Source organism: Danio rerio, chromosome 15 (genome assembly GCF_052040795.2).
Source record: "Danio rerio strain M-AB ecotype USA chromosome 15, GRCz13ab, whole genome shotgun sequence".
Classification (NCBI taxonomy): Eukaryota; Metazoa; Chordata; class Actinopteri; order Cypriniformes; family Danionidae; genus Danio; species Danio rerio.
Genome location: NC_141035.1, coordinates 3,205,001 through 3,229,069, shown reverse-complemented (window position 1 = coordinate 3,229,069; position 24,069 = coordinate 3,205,001). Strand labels below are relative to the sequence as shown.

The following is a 24,069-nucleotide window of genomic DNA, read 5'->3' as shown; positions in this document are numbered from 1 at the left end:
CAGCTAATGAAGCTCTTACTAGATAACCTAGAAACTTCCTGTCAGGTGTGTTGAAGTAGGATGGAGCTATACACAGCAGGACACTGGCAATCCAGGACAGAGTTTGGATACCCCTGCTTTAAAGAGACACACAGATGGTAAGGAGGTGCGTTTTATATTGTGGACCATTTTAAGCATCCAAAAGACTCAAGGTGTGGTCCCGATGGCTAATTTTTTCTAAAAATGTTTGCGGTTGTCAAAGCAGAGTGGTTCAAGAGCTGTAACATAAAAATAAATAGGGTTTGTGTTTTGGATAGATAGGAAAAATCATGACGTGTTCAATACTTATTTTACCTGCTGTATGTTCATGATTATTTTGTTCAGTCAAGCTCCAACCCAAACCTCGATTACATTATCAAACCTACCAATTTTAAATTGAAGCAACATCCAACTAAATACTGAACCGGAGGATGAGGTATAGCATTGGCGAATGATAAATCATCCGCTTGTTCGTCCAATCAAAATCCACATGATGAACAATATGTGATAAAGATTTTAAAAAAGACAGAGGTGGAGAATTGGGCACTCATCTAGGGAAGGACTGCGGTCGGGAGGGTGAAGCAGGACTAGAGGCTGGTCGATGGAGGGGTGATTGGGTGGGAGACATTCGAGGGCTTAACTCGCCCGTTTGGAGACGCCACATAAGCTCTTCATTGGTGCGACTCAGACGCTTCTTCTCATTGCTCTCTTTCTCAACGTGCACATGCAGGTTGGCATTTTCTTCTGACAGTTGCCTGGTGGTATTAAGACAACAACTATTAGTTATTGATTTTAAGAGGTCATGGTGTGGACCTAAGCTAGTAGCTGTAATGTTTTATAAAGACCTGGACATGGCAAGGTTGCGGTCAATCCTGTCCTTCAGGTCTTCGTTCTGTTGTTGTAAGACCTGAATACGCTCCTCCAATAGAACATTCTTTTGAGCCTGCGCAATACAACATGACAAACACATTCAGTTACTTTATAGTTGTTCCATTTCCTTTTCCAAATTTAACACTTTTATTGGACAAATTATTGCTTTAAATGTGTTTCCAAGTGTTTCTGATTGTGTCCAATTCATTCATTCATTCATTTTCTTGTCGGCTTAGTCCCTTTATTAATCCAGGGTCGCCACAGCGGAATGAACCGCCAACTTATCCAGCAAGTTTTTATGCTGGCGGATGCCCTTCCAGCTGCAACCCATATCTGGGAAACATCCACACACACACTCATACACTATGGACAATTTAGCCAACCCAATTCACCTGTACCGCATGTCTTTGGACTGTGGGGGAAACCGGAGCACCCGGAGGAAACCCACACGAAGGCAGGGAGAACATGCAAACTCCACACAGAAACGCCATCTGAGCCGAGGTTCGAACCAGCAACCCAGTGACCTTCTTGCTGTGAGGCGACAGCACTACCTACTGCGCCACTGCCTCGCCATTGTGTCCAATTGTGTTTCCAGTTTGTGTGTGTGTGTGTGTGTGTGTTCAGAAGGCAAATTTACAAAAACTAGCGAAGTCTTGAACTGCTTAGAGTAAGGAAACTACCGTGTACCGGTACTGGTCAGTGGATCACTTGGTACCGGCCCGCACAAGAAATCATTAATTATTTCCATTTTATTTATTAAACGACTGAACGACCTTTTATTTAGAAAAGTCTTTTATTTTGAAAAATGACTGTATTCTTTCACTTACATCTCATTACGCCCAAATTTAACCCATAAGCAGCAAAACGAGTAAGAAACAGACGTCTTTGGAAAGTCTTTTTGTCTAGCAGAGGCCAGCAAGTAAAAGCTGTGCAGGTAAACCTCACTCCTCTGACCCCTAAAGGTGCTCTAGCGACAGGCGCTAGAGGCCATGGTCTTTAGCCTCCTTGTTAGAACAACCGACTCCCATGTGGAAGGTTACCGGTTCAATCCCAGCTCGGAGCAGGTTGGGTGGCATAGGACCGGCTGGGTTACATTGGTGCCGTGACCCGGATGGGAGTGAGGATAGGGTGGGTGAGTGTAGCAGAGGCCAGCTAGTAAGTGCTGTGCAGGTAAACCTCACTCCCCTGACCTCTAAAGGTGCTCTAGCGACAGATGCTAGAGGCCATGGTCTTAAGTCTCCTTGGTAGAGCAACCGACTCCCATGTGGAAGGTCGCCGGTTTGATACCAGGTTGGGTGGCGTAGGACTGGCGGGGTTACATTTGCTAAGGGGAAAAGGTCCAGTGAAGGGCCTGCGAACTGCCAAAGAATGGATACGCAACACATTTGTCAACAAATCAGGTGAATCCAGCATGTCCGGGTTAAAAAAAAGAGCAACTGCTGGAGATCGCAAATGACGGCGGCCTTTTAGGGTCCTTTTGCATATCGTGTCTTTTCTAGTGTTCGTGCAAGTTCGTTATTTTCAATAGAGGTGCGCGGCTTGCGCGAGCAAGAACTGACCGATCAGCATCATCTTGTTTACACACATTTTAGACTAATTATCTCAGACAAACACAGAGCACCCAACACTGCAGTGCTTCGTAATTTTCTCCATAAATAAGCTTGTATCAGAGTGACATCAATGTTTTGTCAGCTTGTCATCCTCTGAGGATGTTTGATGGTCGCCTAGCAACCTACGAGCCACCTAATTGGTAAAATTGTCAAGTGTTGACTGGTGCGCGGTGATAAAAAGGTTGGGGACCACTGCTCTAAGATGCTTTGGGGTTCATTTAAAAATATATAAAAGTCCTAATATACGTTAATCAAAATAAAAAAAATATTTACTATTTGATTCATAAGGGGAATTAAGGTAATGCAAATGTGAGAACAGAAGCAGATTAGCATCCGGTGGTCAAACAATGTGGAATATGCGATATTATTTGCTGTGAGCATCAAAAATTGCCTCATTCACAGGCATTCATGTCCGCGTTTGGTGTGAACCCCGCCATGTTGGCTAATCAAAAACGAGAATACAGCGCACATGCTGATGTCATGAGTGTTTACATGACCACACTGTACCTGGAGATTCACTTCATTTTTGTGTTGACAAACAGCAAAACTGTGCAAAAAAAAGTGCGGTTTTGAAAATACATGTAGAACCCATGAAACAGTCAATGTGAGGGGCTGTGTTTAGTTACACAACTGACTATGATTGGCTGCTTGTGGATTGGCAGGGCAGGAACATTTTTATTCAACAGGGCATTTGATTGAACCAAAACCTGTGTAGCACAATGACTATTTTGGGCCAATTGTTCCATTACAAAAAATAAAGATTCAAACAGTTTTTAATCTTAACATTAAAGTTATCTTCTCATTCTCCGTTTTGTAACTCACCATTTTTTCCAGCTCTGAAATTTTGAGCTCCTGTTGATGAATCTGCTGGTTCTTCATCTCCAGAACCTCTTTAAGACTCTTCAGATCCTCCTCTATGTGCTGATATGGAGCAAGAGCATCCTGCACACACACACACGCAAACAGAAAACACAGATCCAGATTACTACAGATCTATATGAAGAATTATCTTTCTTTTATGTCTCACAGGATTTTATATCTCACAGGATTTTTCAGCGATTAGTTTTCTTTTAATGTCAGGAGGCACACAAAATGTCAGGAAAAGTACCACTATCTGCTCATCTGTGCTTCTGCGCAGTGCTTCTTCAAAGCGTTTGGCCCGGTCTCGCAGAGTTCGGTTCTGAAATGTCAGCGTGTCCACCTGATCCTAAATGCAAGCACAGAAACACACACACTTAAACCTTCTGCAAATTATTTCTGCAAATTGCCATATCCCTCGCATGCATAAGTTGCACGTAGTCAAAGCAGTTATGAGCATTTATACATGTTTGTGCTGCTCTGGCAATATCACTTCTGAAACACTAGTAGCCAGTGGGGTTTCTATCCTCCTCTGTGCCGAATGTCTTTGCTGGTGTTTTGGATTTTTGCTAAATTTTTGAGATTTTTGGATACAATGTAAATCCATGGCCACTGTCGACTGACTAACTGACCCACCCTCCTCCTTCCCTAAACCCATCCAATGATGTTTTTTTTTAAAGAAATTCAAGAAAAGCCCTCACGACAACCTGATTTTTACTACGTTTTCAGATTTTACCACATTCTCACCCTGTTATTTACTTGTTTATTATATTTTGTTATTTTTGTGTTGTTTTTGTTTTACCTGCTTTCTAGACCGTTCTAACCCAACTACTGGATCAACTTATAACAGCCATGAAGCCGTTCATACGGAGGTAATCAACCTGTTGGTAAGCGTGAAAAGGAAGGATGTCCTGCCGTCATGTAGCGTTTGTTTTTAAGACGAAACATAGCCATATGTACTTCTGGCTACATAATTCATGATCTCCAGAAATGCATATAGCACTTGGTTTTCAGAATAAGCCTGTGTTAGTAGAAGTACCTCAAACTTAAAATCATTTAAAATCAAAAGAAAAAAAAATCAAGTAAGAAATGGGCGAACAAAAGTTCAATGACTTTGAACAAAGTAAACAAAGCAAATGTATCCGTCTGTAGCTGTATCCATCTCACACTCATCAATGCTTCCACTCCAACCAATCTCAGATCTTGCACTCGTAGGTCCATGTTAGGGTATGGCAAAGGCTATACAACTGCGCGAAGGCTATTCTGGAGCTACCGAGTGCACTCGATGCAGAAGTATAAATTGACCTAACATATGCCATCATAAAAAGAGAAGAATGTGTTTCAATTCAAAAGGATGACATGTTCCAGTACCTGCAGTGAGAGTCTGAGCTTCTCAAACTCCTCGTCCATTGACTTCTTTTGCTGCTCATGTGCCATCTTCAAGTCTAAAAACAACCAACCAGTGCATGTAGTCAGATGAAAAAAGATATTAAACAGTTTATATTCAACTGTCTGCAGTAGCATATATTTTCACTAGAGGCCTCTACCACTTTTCCAATGAGGCTGGTGTTGGGAGACAAAATGTGGAACCAGGCTTAGCTTTCCATTCAAAAGTGATCTAATCTCCCCCTAACGGGCTCAGATTTTCCCATTCTGCAAGGCCAGTAGAATTTCAAGCCCAGTCCTCAACAAACATCTGCACCCTGGCCCAGGAATAATTAACTGAGTAAGAAAGTGCAGTCTGTAAATATTTTACTACTGCTACTGCTACTGTTATAAACATTGCTGGATCTGCAACAATACTGAATGTTCCAACTAAAAAAAAAAGCCCAAGTTTGATTCTAAATTGCTGCTGCTCTTGCAGAGGGTGGTACTCACTAAGAACAGGCTTACATTTCCACTGACATTGAGCGAACACCATTGTCCAACTACTGGTTTGCTTTTTAAAGACAAGCAAGATTTTACTCTTCTTGAACAAGGTAACCTATCTCAGTAAGCAGAGAATGTCAGTGGAAGTTTGAGCCAATCCCTCTGACAAAGCACTAGCTCCAAATAAAACACAGGCCTTGGTGGAAAAGTGGCATTAGTGAGCAAAACCTATTTGTAATTTTAGACCTTCCAGCCAACTGCATGATGCCTACATAAAGGTAAGTAGACAGTTCACTAGATTTTTAGGCATAATAGATCAGATTTCCAGCAGTGTGATGGTTGTGTCAGGCAGCAGGACTCACTCTTGATGGTTCTGGTGTGTTCCTCTTGTAAAGTGGCCAGCGTGGCACTATGAGTTGCTTCCATCTCAATCATAGCCGTCTCATGGTTTTCACTCATCTTCTCGATCTAATACCAAAAATCAGAAATCAAAAGAGACTCTGGAATAATGGATTCTGACTGGTCAACTGGGGCCTCATGTACGAAGACTTGCGTGGAAATAATACTAAAACATTGCGTACGTACAAAGCTGTAAATGTGCGTACGCAGAAAAAAATGCAGATGCATGAAACACTGCGTATGCCGAATCTCACACATATTCTGTTTGTACATCTGAATGAACGTGAAACTGAGCGCAACCAGCCCTGCCTCCGCCCCCGTATGAATATGCAAATGACTATACTTTGGCAAAACCCAACGAAAAAGCAACGGCAAAATCAAGCAAAAAGAGAAACTTTGATCAGCAAGTGAATTGGAGGTGCTGCTTTCGGAGGTAGACCAGAGAAAAACTGTGTTGTTTGCAAGTTTGTCCTCTGGAATTAATAACAAAAGAAAAATATAGAGTGGGGAGAGTTTTTTATATATATATATAGTGGGGAGAGATTAGCTGATGCGGTAAACACAGTTGGGTCTGAACATCGCACTGAGTGGATTAAAAAAAAATCGTGAGATCTATAGGTGTAAAATTTGATAGTATTTTTATCAGCTTAAGTGGCGCAGCTCGCTAAACCCAGGGCAACATATTTCGATACAGTCAAGCATGAACTCGATTCAAATCCAGCAGCGGAAGAACTTTTTTTTTTCCCCGCTACATATCAGATTTTAACTATACGCTTTATCATTAGAAAGACAAGTAGGAATCTTTAATAAGTCTGTGCATCAAATTTAATTTGCACATTTATTGAATGGAAATGTTTCTGATTCACGTATGCCAGTTCATCCTCAGATCATGGTGCCTTTATAGAAATGTGTGTGCAGTAGATAGCTGCGATTACATTGGGAAAACAGGCGACCGATGCAAATTGCGCTTTAATGTTTGGATGGTCAACTGAATGGTATGGAAACCTTATATACTAGACATGCATATAAAACCATCTCCTACAAGCTGAGAAGACACTTTGTAGAGTGCAATTTAACACAACTGCCTCTAGGAGTCGCCAATGGAAATAAAACAGACACGCACAAAAAATGTGCGTACGCCAGCCATGAAGCTGCCGTGAAGCTGCGCACATTCCCACGTTCAGTTCATCGTTAGTAAATCCAAACGTGAGCGATTCTGAGCTCGAAACCTGGCGTATGCAAAGTTTTTGTGCGTACGCAGCGTTGATACATGAGGCCCCTGGTCTTTGTGAGAACCTTTTGAATGGTTAGTCTGGTGCTATAGACTAGTGAGATTCTTAGTGATCTAGAGATTAGCTTTTATGCTAAGTTACAAATCTCAAACCATAGAAAGATCACAGGTGAACTAAAATGCTTGCTTTTGGCCAGCTCTGCAACTTTGTCAAAGTTAAGCATAAATAGCTACATTTCTTAGCCAATGAAACCCTATAACTCTTCATCTCAATGATGACCATTGAAATTCCTTGATTTTTTTTCCCTTGAATTTCCTTGATTCCTCGTATTGCAGGTGGAAAAACACTTGAAACAACAAAAAAACTACTGAAGACAACAAGTTGTCCAAGTTTACGGCCGCTTGTCTAAAGGATTTACGAGTTGCCCATACCTGTAGACATATTTATAACTTCTATAAAGAAGTGGCAAAGACTCTTAAGAAGAGTGAATCTTTTAAGTGCTCGTGTCTTGAGTGCCTGTCTTTATGCACACTGCTAGTTAAAGTACACATTGGCTGGGTTCCATTCTGAAGGATTTATCCCTATGCTGTGATTCCCATTGAAGGTTTTACCCTTACAAGTGAGAGATCTAAATACAGTAAATCAAGGCTGTATGGCAGGGCTTACCCAACTTGCTCATGGAGGGCCGGTGTCCTGGAGATTTTAGCTCCAACCTTAATCAAACACACCTGAACAAGCTAATCAAGGTCTTACTAGGTGTACTTGAAACATCCAGGCAGGTGTGTTGAGGCAAGTTGGAGCTAAACCCTGCAGGGACACCGGCCCTCCAGGACAGAGATTGGTGACCTTTGCTGTATTGGATTAAAAATGTCTTGGAAAACACATCTGATTCATGTTAAATTATCATCAGCCTTAAATTATTATCAACCTTAGCTTTGATTGCTGTAACTAATAGTGTGGCATGGGAGAAACAATTGAAAGGAAAGGGCACCTATGAACCCATGTCAAAATTGCAATATACTTTGGGTTTCTTTTCAGTCTATAAACACATTTTCCCCTTCCAGGATTTCTCAACCCTCGCTTCACACCCAACACTCCAATGTACTTTTAAAATAAGTGAAGTTTAGTTTTAAACTAATTTCGAGAGGAGCATGTGCTCATGATTTACCCAGCTGGTCCACATTAACTAATTATGATCCTCCAATCAAAGGATCCCAAATCACTATATATATCCTCATTTCCTTTCTACAACTATCTTCGTCTGGAAGAAACCCCCCTCCTCCCCTTCTTCCTCCTTTATCCAGAATGGGCGGCACGGTGGCCCAGTGACTAGCACTGTTGCCTCACAGCAAGAATACCAATGGTGTTGGGTCCTCGCTGAGCCATCTGGTATTTCTGTGTGGAGTTTGCATGTTCTCCCCGTGTCCGCGTGGGTTTCCCCCGGGTTCCCCGGTTTCCTCCCACCATCCAAATGTGCTCTATAATATAGATAAAACAAGCCTAAACCTTTTTTATAATGTCTTACTCTCAGGAAGTTCGCCTTGGCCTCAGCAGCGGGGGAGTTTGAGATAGACCTGAGCTCAATCTCCACTCGCCCTGCAAAAGGGGGGGGAGCCCTGGGCTCGAGGATCCCTTGAGCTCAGGGCTCTCTCCCGGGACAGCATGCCAAACAAGCTATGTATGAATCATGAGCTAAGTGTGAACTCTTGAAAACCCTGGGTCAGTGATGATCTCAGTCTTCACACTTTGCTATTTTCTCATCTCACCTGCTCCTGGTGCTGGGATCGCAGCTGCACCAGGTGACTGTTCTGCTGCTGCTGGAGTCTCTGTTTCTCAGAGCTGTGCTCCTCCACCAGTCTCTCCTGTAAGGCCTTGAGCTGCCGCTGTTGCTCCTCTTGGAGTTCTTTCAGCTTCCGCTCGAAACTCTGCTCCAGTTGGGCCTTCTCACCCTGCAGACACTCCCACCGCTGAACACTGACCACTACAGAGATGGAGAAGGTGAAAGGACATGCTTAACTTTCAATAATCAATACCTAGAGTACAAAAGCATCATGTGGTGTCAAAATTCTCAGACTAATAACTTATTTCCACTAAGCGGTACAGTTCAATTACATTGTCAGAAGTACCATATGACTTTTGTGGTACCCTTTAGCACCTAGCACAACACTGACTCCCTGTTTAAAGGGTACTATTGGTAATGGAAATGCAAGCCTGATCAGGGTGACTTGTACCGAATTGTACTGTACTGTACTAAAATTCATTCATTTTCTTGTCGGCTTAGTCCCTTTATTAATCCAGGGTCGCCACAGCGGAATGAACCACAAACTTATCCAGCAGGTTTTTACTCAGCGGATGCCCTTCCAGCCGCAACCCATCTCTGGGAAACATCCACACACACTCATACACTATGGACAATTTAGCCTACCCAATTCACCTGTACCGCATGTGTTTGGACTGTGGGAGAAACCAGAGCACCCAGAGGAAACCCATGGAGAATATGCAAACTCCTCACAGAAACGCCATCTGAGCCGAGGTTCGAACCAGCAACCTTCTTGCTGTGAGGCGACAGCACTACCTACTGTGCCACTACGTCACCCTGTACTAAAATGTACTGTGGAAATGAGGCATAGGTGACTGCTATTTATGCTAACAACTTTTTATTTTGGTGGTTATTTTCCTAAACAAAAGAACATATTAACTTGTAAACTTTATTCTATAAAGTTCACCTTTCTAGTTTGACCTATCTTTGACCTCTTTATACCTTCTTCAAGATACATAGATACAATGAACTTCTTGGAAGGAAGGTTACTGGTTCAAACCACAGCTAGGTCAGTTGGGTCAATTTCTGTGTGAAGTTTGCATGTTCTCCCCGTGTTCGCGTGGGTTTCCACTAGAGAACAAAACCACAAAAAAAAAAAAAAAACACCCAGCTACATAAGTCCAGACAGCCTTTTAACAAGCTGTCTGTATAAACACACACAAACATAGGCCCGGTTTACACTAGTGCGTTTTAGTTTTAAAATGGCGTTGTAGAATGAAAACGATCCGCGTCCACACTTGCGTTTTACCCAGCGTTTCTGAACTGCTCTCCGTCCACACCAAAACGCTGAAAACGCACATCACGTGACCACACACACACTCACGGGCAAGCGATCCAGCATTTCTACCCAGATGAGAGCTCTGCTTGTCGGACTGCTCATCAAGCATCTCTCGCTGGATCTAATCTCACTATATTTGCTAAACGTGATATTTCATTCATGTTGTTGTCTTTATCTAACGACATAGGCCAATTCCCTGACTTTGATCATTGTAATCTATTAAGTTACTTGTTCACGGGTAACATGTTTTTGGTTAAGCGCAAAGATAAGTTAATGATTAATCCAGGTACATTGACTGATCGCTTGCCTTTATTTCCTACAATGTATAAACTTATTGTATGTTATACTTTTATAATTATCGATTATTAAAACTGATATTCAGCAAAAGAGAGGGTGCGTTTCGTATTTTCACTGAAATTGAAAGGAGGCAGTAGTTATCGGCTCCGTTTTGTTATAAATATCCACACAGTGAAGATGACGCTCATATATGCAGCACGGCGCCTCAAAATTTCTGCTGTCTGTCAAGTTGCTAATATTAAAATGAAAATAGGCAGTTCCTTAAATCATGTTTACATTTTATTGTTGAGAAAGTGAAACAACGTAGCCAAGGTGATGTGAATGAAGTTATAAAGTACACTGTTCCCTTTGAAGATTTACCCGTGTCCTCGGTATGTTTTCCATATCAAACTGAGAAGAAGAGACTGCAGCCTTGATCAAACTTGCGAAGTCTGAACTTACAAGAAGAGGATGCGAGACTGAACTGTGTGTGGGCTACTTAATATTGAGGAAAAGCCCCAATCAGATAGGCAAACGCCGGCAGCCCCGCCTCCGTTTTCAGATGTCTCCGTTTTCCATCATCCACACTGAGACGGAGCAGCAGCGTTTCAGAATGAAAACGGCCTCTCCGGCGTTTTAGAAACGCTCCGTTTTCGGCGCTCGAGAACTCCGGCGTAGTGTGGACGGATGGCGTAACCGTAGCAAAACTTATGCGTTTTCAAACTAAAACGCACTAGTGTAAACAGGGCCATAGACAAACAGCACCAAGCAAGAGACACACAGCATCACACTCTCTCTCATTCACACACACACACACACACATAGACAGCAACAAACAAGCTACACAGCATCACGCTTTATTCACGCGCTTTATTCGGAAATTTAATCCTGTGCCGCAAGAAATCTGGGCCGTGGGAATGCAGACCTCTAGTTTCCACTGGGTGCTCTGGTTTCCCCCAAAGTCCAAACACATGCGTTATAGGCGAATTGTGTAAGCTTAATTAGCTGTAGTGTATGTGTGTGAATGCAAGAGTGTATGGGTGTTTCCCGACGTTGGGTTGCAGCCGAAAAGGCATCCTCTACATAAAACATATGCTGAATAAGTTGGCGGTTCATTCCGCTGTGGTGACCCCTGATTAATAAAGGGACTAAGCCGACAAGAAAATGAATGAAGGAATGAATCTCCCATTTCAGCACAATATAAGGGTGTGGAATGTGTGACTGTGGAGCCCATTTGAGTGTTGTGATCTTCTTCCCCTGTTCACTCGACCATCAAAATGTTGCAGCAGAAACGGACATTCACCAGAGCTGGCAACCTTTTTCCATTCTTCTGTTGTTCAGTTTTGCTGAACCAATGTGCACTGTTATATTATACACTGTACACTGTGTTTAGCTGACAGTAGTGTCACAGGTGTGGTCTACTTCTGATGCTGTAGCTCTTCTGCTTCAAGGTTTGATGTGTTCAAGGTCTTCTGCAGACCTCAGTTGTGAAAGGCAACTAGCTCTCTGCAACTCTCACATGGTCGCCCACTGACGCTAAGCAGGGCTGCGCCTGGTAAGTACCTGGATGGGAGACCACATGGGAAAGCTAGGTTGCTGCGGGAAGTGGTTTTAGTGAGGCCAACAGGGGGCTCCCAACCTGCGGTCTGTGTGAATCCTAATGCCCCAGTATATCCATGGGGACTTTATTCTGCTCAGTTAAACCAGGGGTCACCAATCTCGGTCCTGGAGGGCTGGTGTCCCTGCAGGGTTTAGCTTCAACTTGCCTCAACACACCTGCCTGGATGTTTAAAGTACACCAAGTAAGACCTTGATTAGCTTGTTCAGGTGTGTTTGATTAGGGTTGGAGCTAATATCTCCAGGACGTCGGCCCTCCAGGAACAAGTTTGGTGACCCCTGCGTTAAACCAAGGTCCTGACTCTCTGTGGTGGTGAAAAATTCCAGAATGCCCTTTGAAAAAGATTAGGGGTTTAACCCCGGCATCCTGGCCAAATTTGACTACTGTCCTCTGTCCATCATGGCCTTCTAACCATCCCCATATCATAATTGGCTTAATCACTCTGCTTTTCATTCACTTCTATTCCCCATAAACCCTAAAGATGGTTTTGTAAGAAAATTCCAGTACATCAGGAATCTCTAAAATACTCAAACCATTGTCTGGCACTAAGATCCAACTACATTCAAAAACCCTTAAATCATATTTGTAACTGATTCTATTGCTCAGTTTGAACTTCGGCAGATCATCTGGACCGCATCCAGTTTAAATGCACTGAGTAGCTCTCATGTGATTGGCAGATTGAAACCTTCAGTTAACAAGCAGTCAAACAGATGTTCACTGAACATGAAGCATATAATTTAGCCATATTTGTAGGATATGATACTGGATGGTTGATCTCATTTGTGAGTTTGACGCAGCACAAGTGTGTGATGAGATTTTTTTTTTTTTCAGACTTACCCACTTCATCCCTGATCCTGGCCAACTGCAGGGATAATTCCCTCTCCCTCACAGCAGCACTCTCGCTCTGGAAAACACACGAAAAAGGCATACAAATGTGTTATGAATGGGTCCACACAGAATCTGCAATCTCACATTGTTGTACGGCAGGTGAAATGTAAAAATAAGCTTAAGAATGGCTTTAAAGGGTTTGTCCACTAGAATATCACATTTTAAACCGGGGCCGGAGTGGGACTCCTTTTCAGCCCTGGAGTTTCAAGCCTTCAGTTCACGACTGACTATATTAAAATAAGGTCATTTCCAATTCAGTTTCTAATGACACCATCACGTCTCTTTCAAGTAAAGTTGCTTAAGATCTTCAAATGTTTTTATAAATATGAGAACATTAAAAGGTAGTTAAAGCTCCAACACAATTCTTTAAAACATCACGATGTCCTTTCCTACAATATCTGAATATATATTCTGTGCAAAAATCTTTATAGATATCCAGTCCTGTGGTCGAAAAAAAAAATATATATACATATATGGTGGAAGACAGAAGACCAAGTTGACGGAGAGGATGAGAAAGATGAAGAAATTCACAAAGGAGACTAAAATGAAAGAGAGGATGAGGAAGATGAGAAGATGACAACGAAGCTAAAGACCAAGATGAGAAAAATGAAAACTAAGATGAAAAAGGGTTAGACAAAGATGAAGAAAACGTTGACAGATGGATAAACTAAGAGAAAGAAGAGGATGGTGAAAAGATCAAGGAAGAGGATGACAAAGAAGAAGGCCAAAATAAAGAAGAAATCAACCAAGATGAAGAAGAGGATGGTGAAAAGGATAACAAAGATGGTGAATAGGTTAACTAAAATGACGAAGAAAAAGTTGATAAACTTGTCTGTGACTTTGAAACCAAGATATTCCCTTATTACCGATGTGCTGTTTTACTTTGATATTAATTCATTTGATTCCATACATACTGATACTAATGGGGACTTTAATCGTAAATAATAAAATATAATGAAATGAAATCTCTTCAATTTCTTCATCATTTAAAATCAGTGTCCTAAATTTTAAATTAAATAATAATAATAATAATAATAAATAATAATAATAATAATAAATAATAATAATAATAAAATAATAATAATAATAATAATAATAAAAATAAAATAATAAATAGTAATAATAATAATAATAATAATAAATAATAATAATAATAAATATGCAAAGCGTTCACAGACTTTATGCAGCCTATTCAACATATTAATTTATAACCCTCTCACTTACAAACGCACAGCAGGGTCAAGACCTCATGACCTTACAAATGCCCTGACCTTTCATCACTCTCCCTGTTCCAGCTTTCCCCCAATCAGCTTTTCCTCCAGCACACAACATCAAACAGATGTTTGATGAACCAATTAATTAGGACACCACGTGATAATTACAGGCAGGTGTGTTTGATACGGGCTGCAACTGAAATCTGCAGGAAGGTGGCTCTCCAGGAACAGGGTTGGCCACCCCTGACCTAGAGCACCCTACACAACTACTCACAACACCTTAAACAGCATAGCAACACCATATTAGTAAACATCCAGAATAATCTGAGTACTCATAAAACATGCATTCCCAACTTTCCAAAAGGAAATGTCCCGGAAATCCACCTGAACATCCTAATAAGTGCAAATGTTCGCTAAGTGAAGTTTATTTATAAACTAATTTCGAGAGGATCGCGTGCTTATGATTCACCACGGCTGGTCCCGCATTAGCTAACGCATGATTCACCAATCACACCATTCCTAAGTCGCTATAAATGACCAAAGTTTCATACCTCAGTGATCTTCATCTTAAATCTTCCCTTCCACCCCATCCTCCTCCTCTTTTAGATAAGGCGGCACGGTGGCCCAGTGGTTAGCACTGTTGCCTAACAGCAAAAACGTCACTGGTTCAAGTCCTTACCTGGTCAGACAACGTTTCTGTTTAAAGTTTACGTGTTCATCCTATGCTCATGTGGGTTTCCCCCGGGTTCCCCGGTTTCCTCTCACCGTCCAAAGACATGCGAGATAAGGTCATACCTGTCAACCCTCCCGTTTTTCCGGGGATTCTCCCATATTTTACTGTTCTATCCCACCATCATCCCGTAAAGGAACTTTCCCGTATTTCTCCCGTATTTTCAAGTGGTGCTCGCTGCAGAGCCATTTGGGCGAGCTGAGCTCCAGCGAGGGGGAGCATGAGCTTGAGCTCCACCTTCTTTGCACTTCTTCTACGAGTGATGTCACTGGGGGTAGGGTTAGGGGTGGGGTTGGTGTACGCATTAAAACAGCTTACAGGAGGCAGAGCGAGAGCTCATGCTCCCCCTCGCTGGAGCTCAGCTCGCCCAAATGGCTCTGCAGCGAGCACCCTCTCCATATTTTCAGTCTTTTTCTGAACATTCGAGCCTCCCTATACGCAACCATACCGCCGAACCACCAGGTGTCGCCCTTGCTCTAAAACGTGAGTCTTCTGTGCTTTCGCTTTGTTTAGGAATGAAAACACTTATAAATAAATATTAAAAACGGCGCGATTCCATTTCCTTTTGATTACAGGTGCCGTCAGACTGTCAGCTGACACGCTCCATAGTGATAAACAGACGCTGTTTCCCAAACAGATTCTGTACACGCGATTTGAAGAGGAGCGAAAGTCTGGCTTTTGGGTGCGTGTTTAAACAGACATACACACAAAATTAATAATAATAACATATAAGGATGTCGATCTTGGTGGGTTTTTTTTCAAACACATCTAATTTCATCTTAAATGAGCATAAAAAGTTAGAAAAGCAGTTGAATGCTTTTATTATAATGTTAGATGTGTGCATTTTTAAAGTGACACCTTTTTTAATGTAGTAAAAAAATCTTAATAAATTCGAGATTCATTCGTTGCTCTTTAATCATAATAATAATAATTTTAAAACATACTACTGACCATTTAATTGAAAAAAAACAGTTCCAAATGAACACATTTAGTAATTTGGGGATTTTTTAAGGAGGGGGGGGGGGTCCCTTGTTATGGTGGGCATATCCCTTATTTTCACATCCCAATGTTGACAGGTATGGATAAGGTCTCAGATGAGCTCTTAGCTAGCAGTATATCTCTCCATCCCTACTGAAAAAAACAGCTTAACAGACTGGGAGATGACCAGCTAAAACCAGCCTTGCCAAGCTGAGAGCCCAGCCAAAACCAAAAATGTCCAGCTTAAACCAAACTGATCAAACTGGTTTTAGCTGGTCATTTTCCAGCCTGACCAGCTAAAACCAGGCTGGAAATGGCTTGAAACCAGCCTGGAAGTGGCCAAAACCCCTCTAAAACCAGGCTGGTCAACCAGCTAAAACTAGCCAACCAGCTTAGGCTGGTTGAAGCTGTTTTTTAGAAGGGATAGCAATCCCTAATTTGTCTTTAACTATGGACAGCAATGGAGTTTTCAAGATCTACCCGAACTCAAACTCCCCTCCTACCCACCAAACAGGAGGGAGCCCCTGGGCTGGAGGATCTTATGAGCTCAGGGCTCCTGGGACAGCATGCCAAACACGCTTTATAGTCAATCATCAGCTAAGTGTGAACTCTTGAACAAAACATTAGCAACCCCATAACAACACCCCAGTATTCTTAATTAAAACCACGAAACAAACAGCCCAGCAACCATCCATAACTATTTTGCGATGACATAATAATTAGCAATTAGCAACAAACTACACCTTAGAAACAAAGTTACTACCCCAACAACAACCCAGAACAGCTTTGCAACCACATAGCATCCTGAAAACAACCATTGACAACTCTTTACAAACCATAATATACAAGCAACCACAAGGTCCAACCACTATTTTGTTTTGCAAGAGCAATTCTGACAATTTCTTCAGATCTAGTTAACAATGTCATCAGTGCCGTCTCAAATTTAATAATTTACAGCAATGAATAAAGTACAAACATGCCTTAAATTGTGAATAATAACATAAGACCAGCAGCATAAAGTGTCAGCAGTCAGGGTGGGGTGTTTCCCTCACCGCAAGTCCACATGTTTGTCTTGACTGTTAGCACACACACAAACCCAGCATCCATAATCACAAAGTATGTAAAGAAGAACCGAAGAATAAATATGAAACAAGCAAGGTCTTATTCAAAAGGCATCAATAATCCTACTTGAGCACACAAGTCACAGAGCTAAAGAGCAGCAGCATCACACACTTTCTTCCGGGTATTGTTTTACCGTATTATCCAAACAGCATGTAGGATGGAGAAACAGAGCTATTACAGCAACACCGGCTCATGCTAGGACAGAATGTAGCATCATTAAAACCTGTCTGGGGAATACCATACGCGCACCGCATGAGGAGAGAGTGGGAGAGGATGACAGACGGACAGGCAGGGAGAGGGTAAACGTGGTAGAAAAAAGACTAATATTGCCCAATCAATGGCCTTACCTCATCCTGTGTTTGGCATCATATTCTGACTACTGCAACAACGGGTACCGTGAGTCTGCGATTCTACACATGTTCCTCAGACAACCCTCTAGCTTCTCGCCCTCTTTCTCGCACAAACGCACACACACTCAAGGATGCTGGGAGGAGGAGGGGTAAATGATGGAGAGATCGTGCGCCAGGAGGATGAGATCAATAAAGAACAATATAACACATGTGACTTGTGTATTGTCTAATAGAAGGGAATGGACACATAAAAACCATCCAATCAAGACAAACGAATGCCCTCTAGATTAAATATGACTGCTTGTTTTACAGTAGGATTAACACAATTTGCTAATAAAAAAGTGTAGGCCCTACAGTTGTAATCACCCTGCTTTGTTTTGGTTTTAAGTGATATTTTGGTATTGGAGGCAGATGTGGAAACAAAGACGCTAAAGGTCGCAGATTCTAGCAACATTACCTGGTGTGCCTCTTGAGGCCAGGGAATGAGATTGACATGCATAGCTCCAACTAGTTTGCCTGAGTTGCTATCACTCCTCAAAACCGTGTTACCATCTGGGTCACGGCACCAATTAAACCTTTATGGTTCTATGTACATTGTTCTGGCGAGGCAGTGGCGCAGTAGGTAGTGCTGTCGCCTCACAGCAAGAAGGTCGCTGGGTCGCTGGTTCGAACCTCGGCTCAGTTGGCGTTTCTGTGTGGAGTTTGCATGTTCTCCCTGCCTTCGCGTGGGTTTCCTCCACAGTCCAAAGACATGTGGTACAGGTGAATTGGGTAGGCTAAATTGTCCGTAGTGTATGAGTGTGTGTGTGTGGATGTTTCCCAGAGATGGGTTGCGGCTGGAAGGGCATCCGCTGTGTAAAAACTTGCTGGCGGTTCATTCCGCTGTGGCGACCCCGGATTAATAAAGGGACTAAGCTGACAAGAAAATGAATAAATGAATGAATGTACATTGTTCTGAATGGGACCTGAACTTGAATGTGGTTACAAGTGACTAAGCCGAAAATAAATTGAATTAATTTCTGGTATGTGCAAACAAGAACATTAAAGACTTCCCAAGACTCCCCAAACCTCATTACCACACGGGTCACGGCACCAATTAGACCCTTACAACTCTACTCACGTTGGTCTGAATGAGATCTGAACTTGTATTTGAGGTGAATGTGGTAACGTGAATGCTAAAGATCACAGGTTCTACTGATACTATTTACACCAGTCAGAACAGAATTTAAACGGGTATTTCTGATATGTGCTAACAAAAACATTAAAAACAGCCCAAGATTCCCCAAACCTCACTCCCACCCAGGTCACGGCACCAATGAACCCTGTATGGTTTTTCTCGCACTGCTGTGAATAGCATCTGCACTTGCATGGGAGGTGAATGTGGTAACATTTATGCTAAATACCACATGTTCTACTGAACTGGACAAACCCAAAACATTTACACCTCTCTTAGACCAGAATGTCTTCCATTTGAGATTCGATCGACTAAAATGCATCTTAATATGAAGTAAAATTGACAGTGCCTGTACAGGGGTGTCAAATGAGGGATGTGTTTTACCTTGTGGCAGAAGTGTTGGGTGGTGATGCTGAACACATCCAGGCATTGTAAGGACTTTCTGAGCTCTTCCTGCAGGCTGATCAGCTGCCGGGCCTGATCTTCACATCTCTCCTTCAGTCTCTGCACCATCAGCCGCTCGCGCTCAGCATCCAAACCCTCTGAACGCCCACCCAGACGGGCCACGCATGACTTCTGACGCACTGGAACATATACATGAACATGAATAAAAACTGTAGGAAAGTTTATTATTATGAGAATTAAGTTACATAATTATTGGGTTTTAACAGTTCCTATTTTAGGTTTTGTAGGTCTCCTACAGTAGGTTTACATCCATCAAAGGTATATATATATATATATATATATATATATATATATATATATATATATATATATATATATATATATATATATATATATATATATATATATATATATATATATATATATTTATATATATATATATATATATATATTTATATATATATATATTTATATATATATATATATATATATATATATATATATATATATATATATATATATATATATATATATATATATAAAGGTATTACTCTAATAATATCAACAGAAACATCCGAGTCTTCTCTCTCATTGCCTGAAACAACAGCTTTCTGACAGATTGGTCAAATGAAACCACTCTGCTCTGATTGGTCAGATGACAAAACTCTAGCATGATTGGTCAAATGACACTGCTCTGCTTTGATTGGTTATATAACACAAATTTCCTCTGATTGGTTAGATGACACTACTATGTTGCGATTGGTCAGATTACTCTACTTTTCTCTGATTGGTCAGATGACACTTCTCTGCTCTTATTGGTCAAATGCCATCACTACTCTGATTGGTCAAATGACACTGCTCTGCTCTGATTAGTCAAACAACAGAACTCTACTTTGATTGGTGAGATAACATAACTCTACTCTGATTGGTCAAATGACACCACTCTGGTCTAATTGGTCAGATGACAGAACTCTACTTTGATTGGTCAAATGACATCACTCTGCTCTGATTAATCAGATGACAGAACTCTGATTGGTTAGAAGACAGAACTCTGCTCTGATTGGTCAAATGACACTGCTCTGCTCTGATTAGTCAGACGACAGAACTCTACTCTAATTGGTCAAATGACACCACTCTGCTCTGATTAGTCAGATGACAGAACTCTGCTCTGATTAGTCAAATGACACCACTCTGATTGGTCAAATGACACCACGCTGCTCCGATTGGTCAGATGACAGAATTCTACTTTGACTGGTCAAATGGCATCACTCTACTCTGATTAGTTAAAACACACCACTCTGCTCTAATTGGTCAGATGACAGAACTCTACTCTGATTGGTTAGATGACACCACTCTGTTCTGATTGGTCAGATGACAGAACTCTACTCTGATTGGTCAAATGACATCAGTCTGCTCTGATTAGTCAGATAACAGAACTCTACTCTGATTGGTCAAAAGTCTTCATTACTAAACAAAGGACACCAATGTGAGTGTACTGTCATCGTATTAAAGAAAAAAATCATTCAAGAAAAAAAATATATATATGAGACACTAGTTTAATTATTACTTTTGTCATTAGTTTCACTCGTTTATCATTATTATTTGTTTTTATAATTTCAGTTCAGTTCAAGTTTAGTTATTGCAATGTTTTTCAGCCTTGTGTCATCTATCCTCAGTTATGAGTTTCGCTATTCTCGTAAAAAAGAACAACATAAATAACAGTAACAAGCAACAAAGGGTTGTCAAAAATATTTATGATCCCCCTTGACCCCGTAGATCAGGGTCAGAACACACGTGATGCTGAAGACTGGAGTAATGATGCTCAATGAAAAGACAAAAATATTTAAAAAATACATCTATTTGTAGTTTAACAAACCTAAATCCATTACTTGTAATTGCAGTAAACAGACTGCTTTAAATAAAAACCCTCAAACTATTGAACTAATACAAACATGAATAATCTCGTCAGATTTTAGAGGAAAATGTTATAAATATGCTTATACTGTATATCCTTTGTAAGCGTTTTGCAAACTGATAATACAGTATATCGGTGATATTCATATTGATATGAGTGATATTAAATTGCTGTTATTTTAAACCCCGCAGTGTCAACTTATCCTCCATTAGTGGGAGGCATTAGTGAGGGAAACACTCATTGCTTTCCTAATAAACGCCTTTAGTCTTCACGCTGTTGCTATGACAACCTCTAGCAGGGGTTAACGAGGGCTGTGAATGACAATGGGAGGAGCAACAGACACACACACATAGAGAGAGAGAGAGAGAGAGACACTCATACTCACCCGGAGACTGAGGCTTGGGACAAACCACCGCAAACCTCTTAGGGGAGGACACAAGGGGACGCAGGATTTCTCCATCCCTCTGAAACTCCTTTCTAGAGGCTGAAAGAGAATCAAATATCACATTTAACTGCTGGCACTGATGGTCCGCCCTACAGTGTCCCCTGGCAATATTACAAGGTGTGCCCCCGTTTCTCTCTTTTTATAAAATGTTTTTATCTATATTCAGTTAAGCCTTCCTGAGTATTGTTACTGACCACGCCCATCCCTTTATGACCACAGTGCATCTCTTAAAGACAGGATGGAAAATTGTTGGGCACGATAAATATTTTACTCCTCAAGTTTTGTATGAGAATTGTGTCCTCAATCAGATGGAAATGATTGTGAATGATCCTTCCTTGGTGCTTCCTTGGTCTTATCCACATTTCTTGCATGTTAAACACACGTCCAGCACAACAGGAAGTTAAAAAACCTGCAACTGCGTTAATTGCGTTAATTTTGTTTAACGCGTTAATCATTTAAAATTAATCGCATGCGTTAACGCACTAATTTTGTCAGCGCTAATATATATATATATATATATATATATATATATATATATATATATATATATATATATATATATATATATATATATATATAAATATATGAGCGCTGGTCTGTGGATATAATTCAACAACAATGCATTAAACTGACTGAACGTAACAGCAAGATATTTCTGATGTTATAATGAATGATATAGTGAATGATCCAACTCATTTTTTGTTTTCACATTATGAACTGCTTCCTTCTGGTAGAAGATATGGAGTCCCAAAGTGTAAGTTAAACCATTATAAGAAATCCTTTGTACCTGTTTTAATGTTTTATCTTAATTAGCATTATAAATTTTGTTACTGCTGTAATTTGTATTGTTTTTATTGTTTGTTTTTATGGAATGTCTGCAGCAATATGGTGATGCCCATAACAAATTTCCTGTCAAGGACAATAAAGTTTACTACTACTACTACTACTCATCTTCTGATGGCTACTTCCAGCAGGATAACACATCATCTCATAAAGTGTGAATCATCTCCAAATGGTTTCTTGAACATGACAGTGAGTTCACTGCACTCAAATGGCCTCCACAGTCACCAGATCTCAATCCAATAGAGCACTTTTGGGATGTGGTGGAAAGGGAGATTCGCATGTGCAGCCGACAAATCTGCAGCAACTGCGTGATGCTATCATGTCAATATGGAGCAAAATCTCTGAGGAATTTTCCAGTACCTTGTTGAATCTCTGCCATGATGGATTAAGGCAGTTCTGAAGGCAAAAGGACGTCCGACACCGTCATCGTAAGGTGTACCTAATAAAGTGGCCGGTGAATGTACATAAATATATTCTCCCTTGTGTGGTTTCAGACCTTTATGAGTTTCTTTTTTCTGTCCTGTACACAAAAGAAGATATATATGAAAACCACTGACTTCCAGAGTAGAAATACAATGGTTACAGGTTTCCAGCATTTTTCAAAATATCTTCTTTTGTGTTCAACAGAAGAAAGAAAGGGAAAAAGGGTTTAAACAAGTGAAGGGTGAGTAAATGGTGACAGGTTGTTCATTTTGGGGTAAACTGTCCCTTTAAAAGCTGCTTTATGTAAAGGAGTAAACACTTCAGTTGTCCACTAGCTGGAGCTCTCCGCCCACTAATGCTAGGACTGCAGTATCAAGCTAGGGTTTAATGCATACTGCAGACACTAGTGGTTGAAAAAAAAAACACAAGAGATGTTAAATAAATGAAGAAAAAAAAAAAAATATATATATATATATATATATATATATATATATATAAGTATATATATATAAGTATATATATATGATGAGATGATATATATATATATATATATACTTCTTATATATATATATTAGTGCTGTCAATCAATAAAAAAATTAACTAATTAATCGCACCTTTTTTAAAAAATTAATCGTGATTAATCGCATTTAAATACTGACAGTTTGTTGACAGTAAGTTTGTTTAACTTGTAACACAGATTTCTTCACGTAAACAACATACCCACAATAAACCATCAAGATCCTGGCTTGACAGCCATATTTATTACAGAAATTAAAACACAGGCATGTTAATGACATTTAAATTTCAAAACAATCAATGCCAATAAAGAAAACATTGATTTCCATGTTGGATTCTAAGTGGACTGCAAAAAAAAGCCAAAATACAGGAATTGCAGGTATGGAAAATGAAAAAAATATAATAATAAACTATAGAATACAAACTGTTGCAGTCATTGTAAAGTTTTTTGCTGTGAGTTGAGCATATGCTTTCGTTGTGTTTAATGAGAAAACACGCTAAACGGAGGGCTCATGCTGAAAGGCAGAGTAATGCTCTGTCTTTGACAGCTCGCGACTTCACCAGAGACTTTCTGAGTACATCCACATAAGACACCAATACTCCAATTTTAATATGATTAAGATTATACTCTTATTACAATTCTACCGTGTAGCCTAAGCAGTGATTTTACTACCTTAAAGGAACACCGAGTCACGAAATGCGAAATATATACATAAATATATATTATTCATTCATTAATTCATTTTCTTGTTGGCTAAGTCCCTTTATTACTCCGGGTGTGTGTGTATATATATATATATATATATATATATATATATATATATATATATATATATATATATATATATATATATATATATATATTTATTTATATATATATATATATATATATATATATATATATATATATATATATATATATATATATATATATATATATATATTTATTTATTTATATATATATATATATATATAAAATCAGCACACATCAGCTGAGAAAATGCCCAAGCTGAAAAAAAAACCTCAGTAACATTGACAGTATGCAGTATGCGGTTGTTCTAGTGTGTGTGTGAACACCATGAATGCTGCACCATGGTGACAGACAGCATCATGACATCACTGACACACCTCTCCACACAGGGTCATGTGACTGCTGCTGACACATCATTGGTCAGGTTACATTCAGCATGTGATCCCTCAGAAATCACTCTAACATGA

The 24,069-nt window shown here is 40.3% G+C and overlaps 2 protein-coding genes and 1 long non-coding RNA gene across 4 annotated transcripts in view; all 3 read right to left on the bottom strand.

The window, feature by feature from the left end:
- The window catches only part of LOC147833556 (uncharacterized), a 486,957-nt gene that overhangs the window by 40,622 nt on the left and 422,266 nt on the right, over window positions 1-24,069 (bottom strand). The gene's annotated exons all lie outside the window — the stretch shown is intronic.
- Window positions 1-24,069, bottom strand: part of rcbtb2 (regulator of chromosome condensation (RCC1) and BTB (POZ) domain containing protein 2) — an 824,162-nt gene that overhangs the window by 725,436 nt on the left and 74,657 nt on the right. The window lies entirely within an intron of this gene.
- mtus2b (microtubule associated tumor suppressor candidate 2b) overlaps window positions 167-24,069 on the bottom strand; it is a 55,183-nt gene continuing 31,280 nt past the window's right edge. For both annotated transcript variants that reach the window (XM_087283483.1, XM_087283484.1), the window contains exons 6-15: window positions 21,010-21,108; window positions 18,689-18,888; window positions 12,686-12,752; window positions 8,623-8,837; window positions 5,588-5,693; window positions 4,728-4,801; window positions 3,607-3,705; window positions 3,321-3,440; window positions 864-961; window positions 167-773 (exon numbers count right to left, since the gene is read on the bottom strand). In XM_087283483.1, the coding sequence (XP_087139609.1) occupies window positions 566-773; window positions 864-961; window positions 3,321-3,440; window positions 3,607-3,705; window positions 4,728-4,801; window positions 5,588-5,693; window positions 8,623-8,837; window positions 12,686-12,752; window positions 18,689-18,888; window positions 21,010-21,108 (1,286 nt within the window). In that variant the 3' untranslated portion in view covers window positions 167-565. The remainder of the gene's footprint in view (window positions 774-863; window positions 962-3,320; window positions 3,441-3,606; window positions 3,706-4,727; window positions 4,802-5,587; window positions 5,694-8,622; window positions 8,838-12,685; window positions 12,753-18,688; window positions 18,889-21,009; window positions 21,109-24,069) is intronic.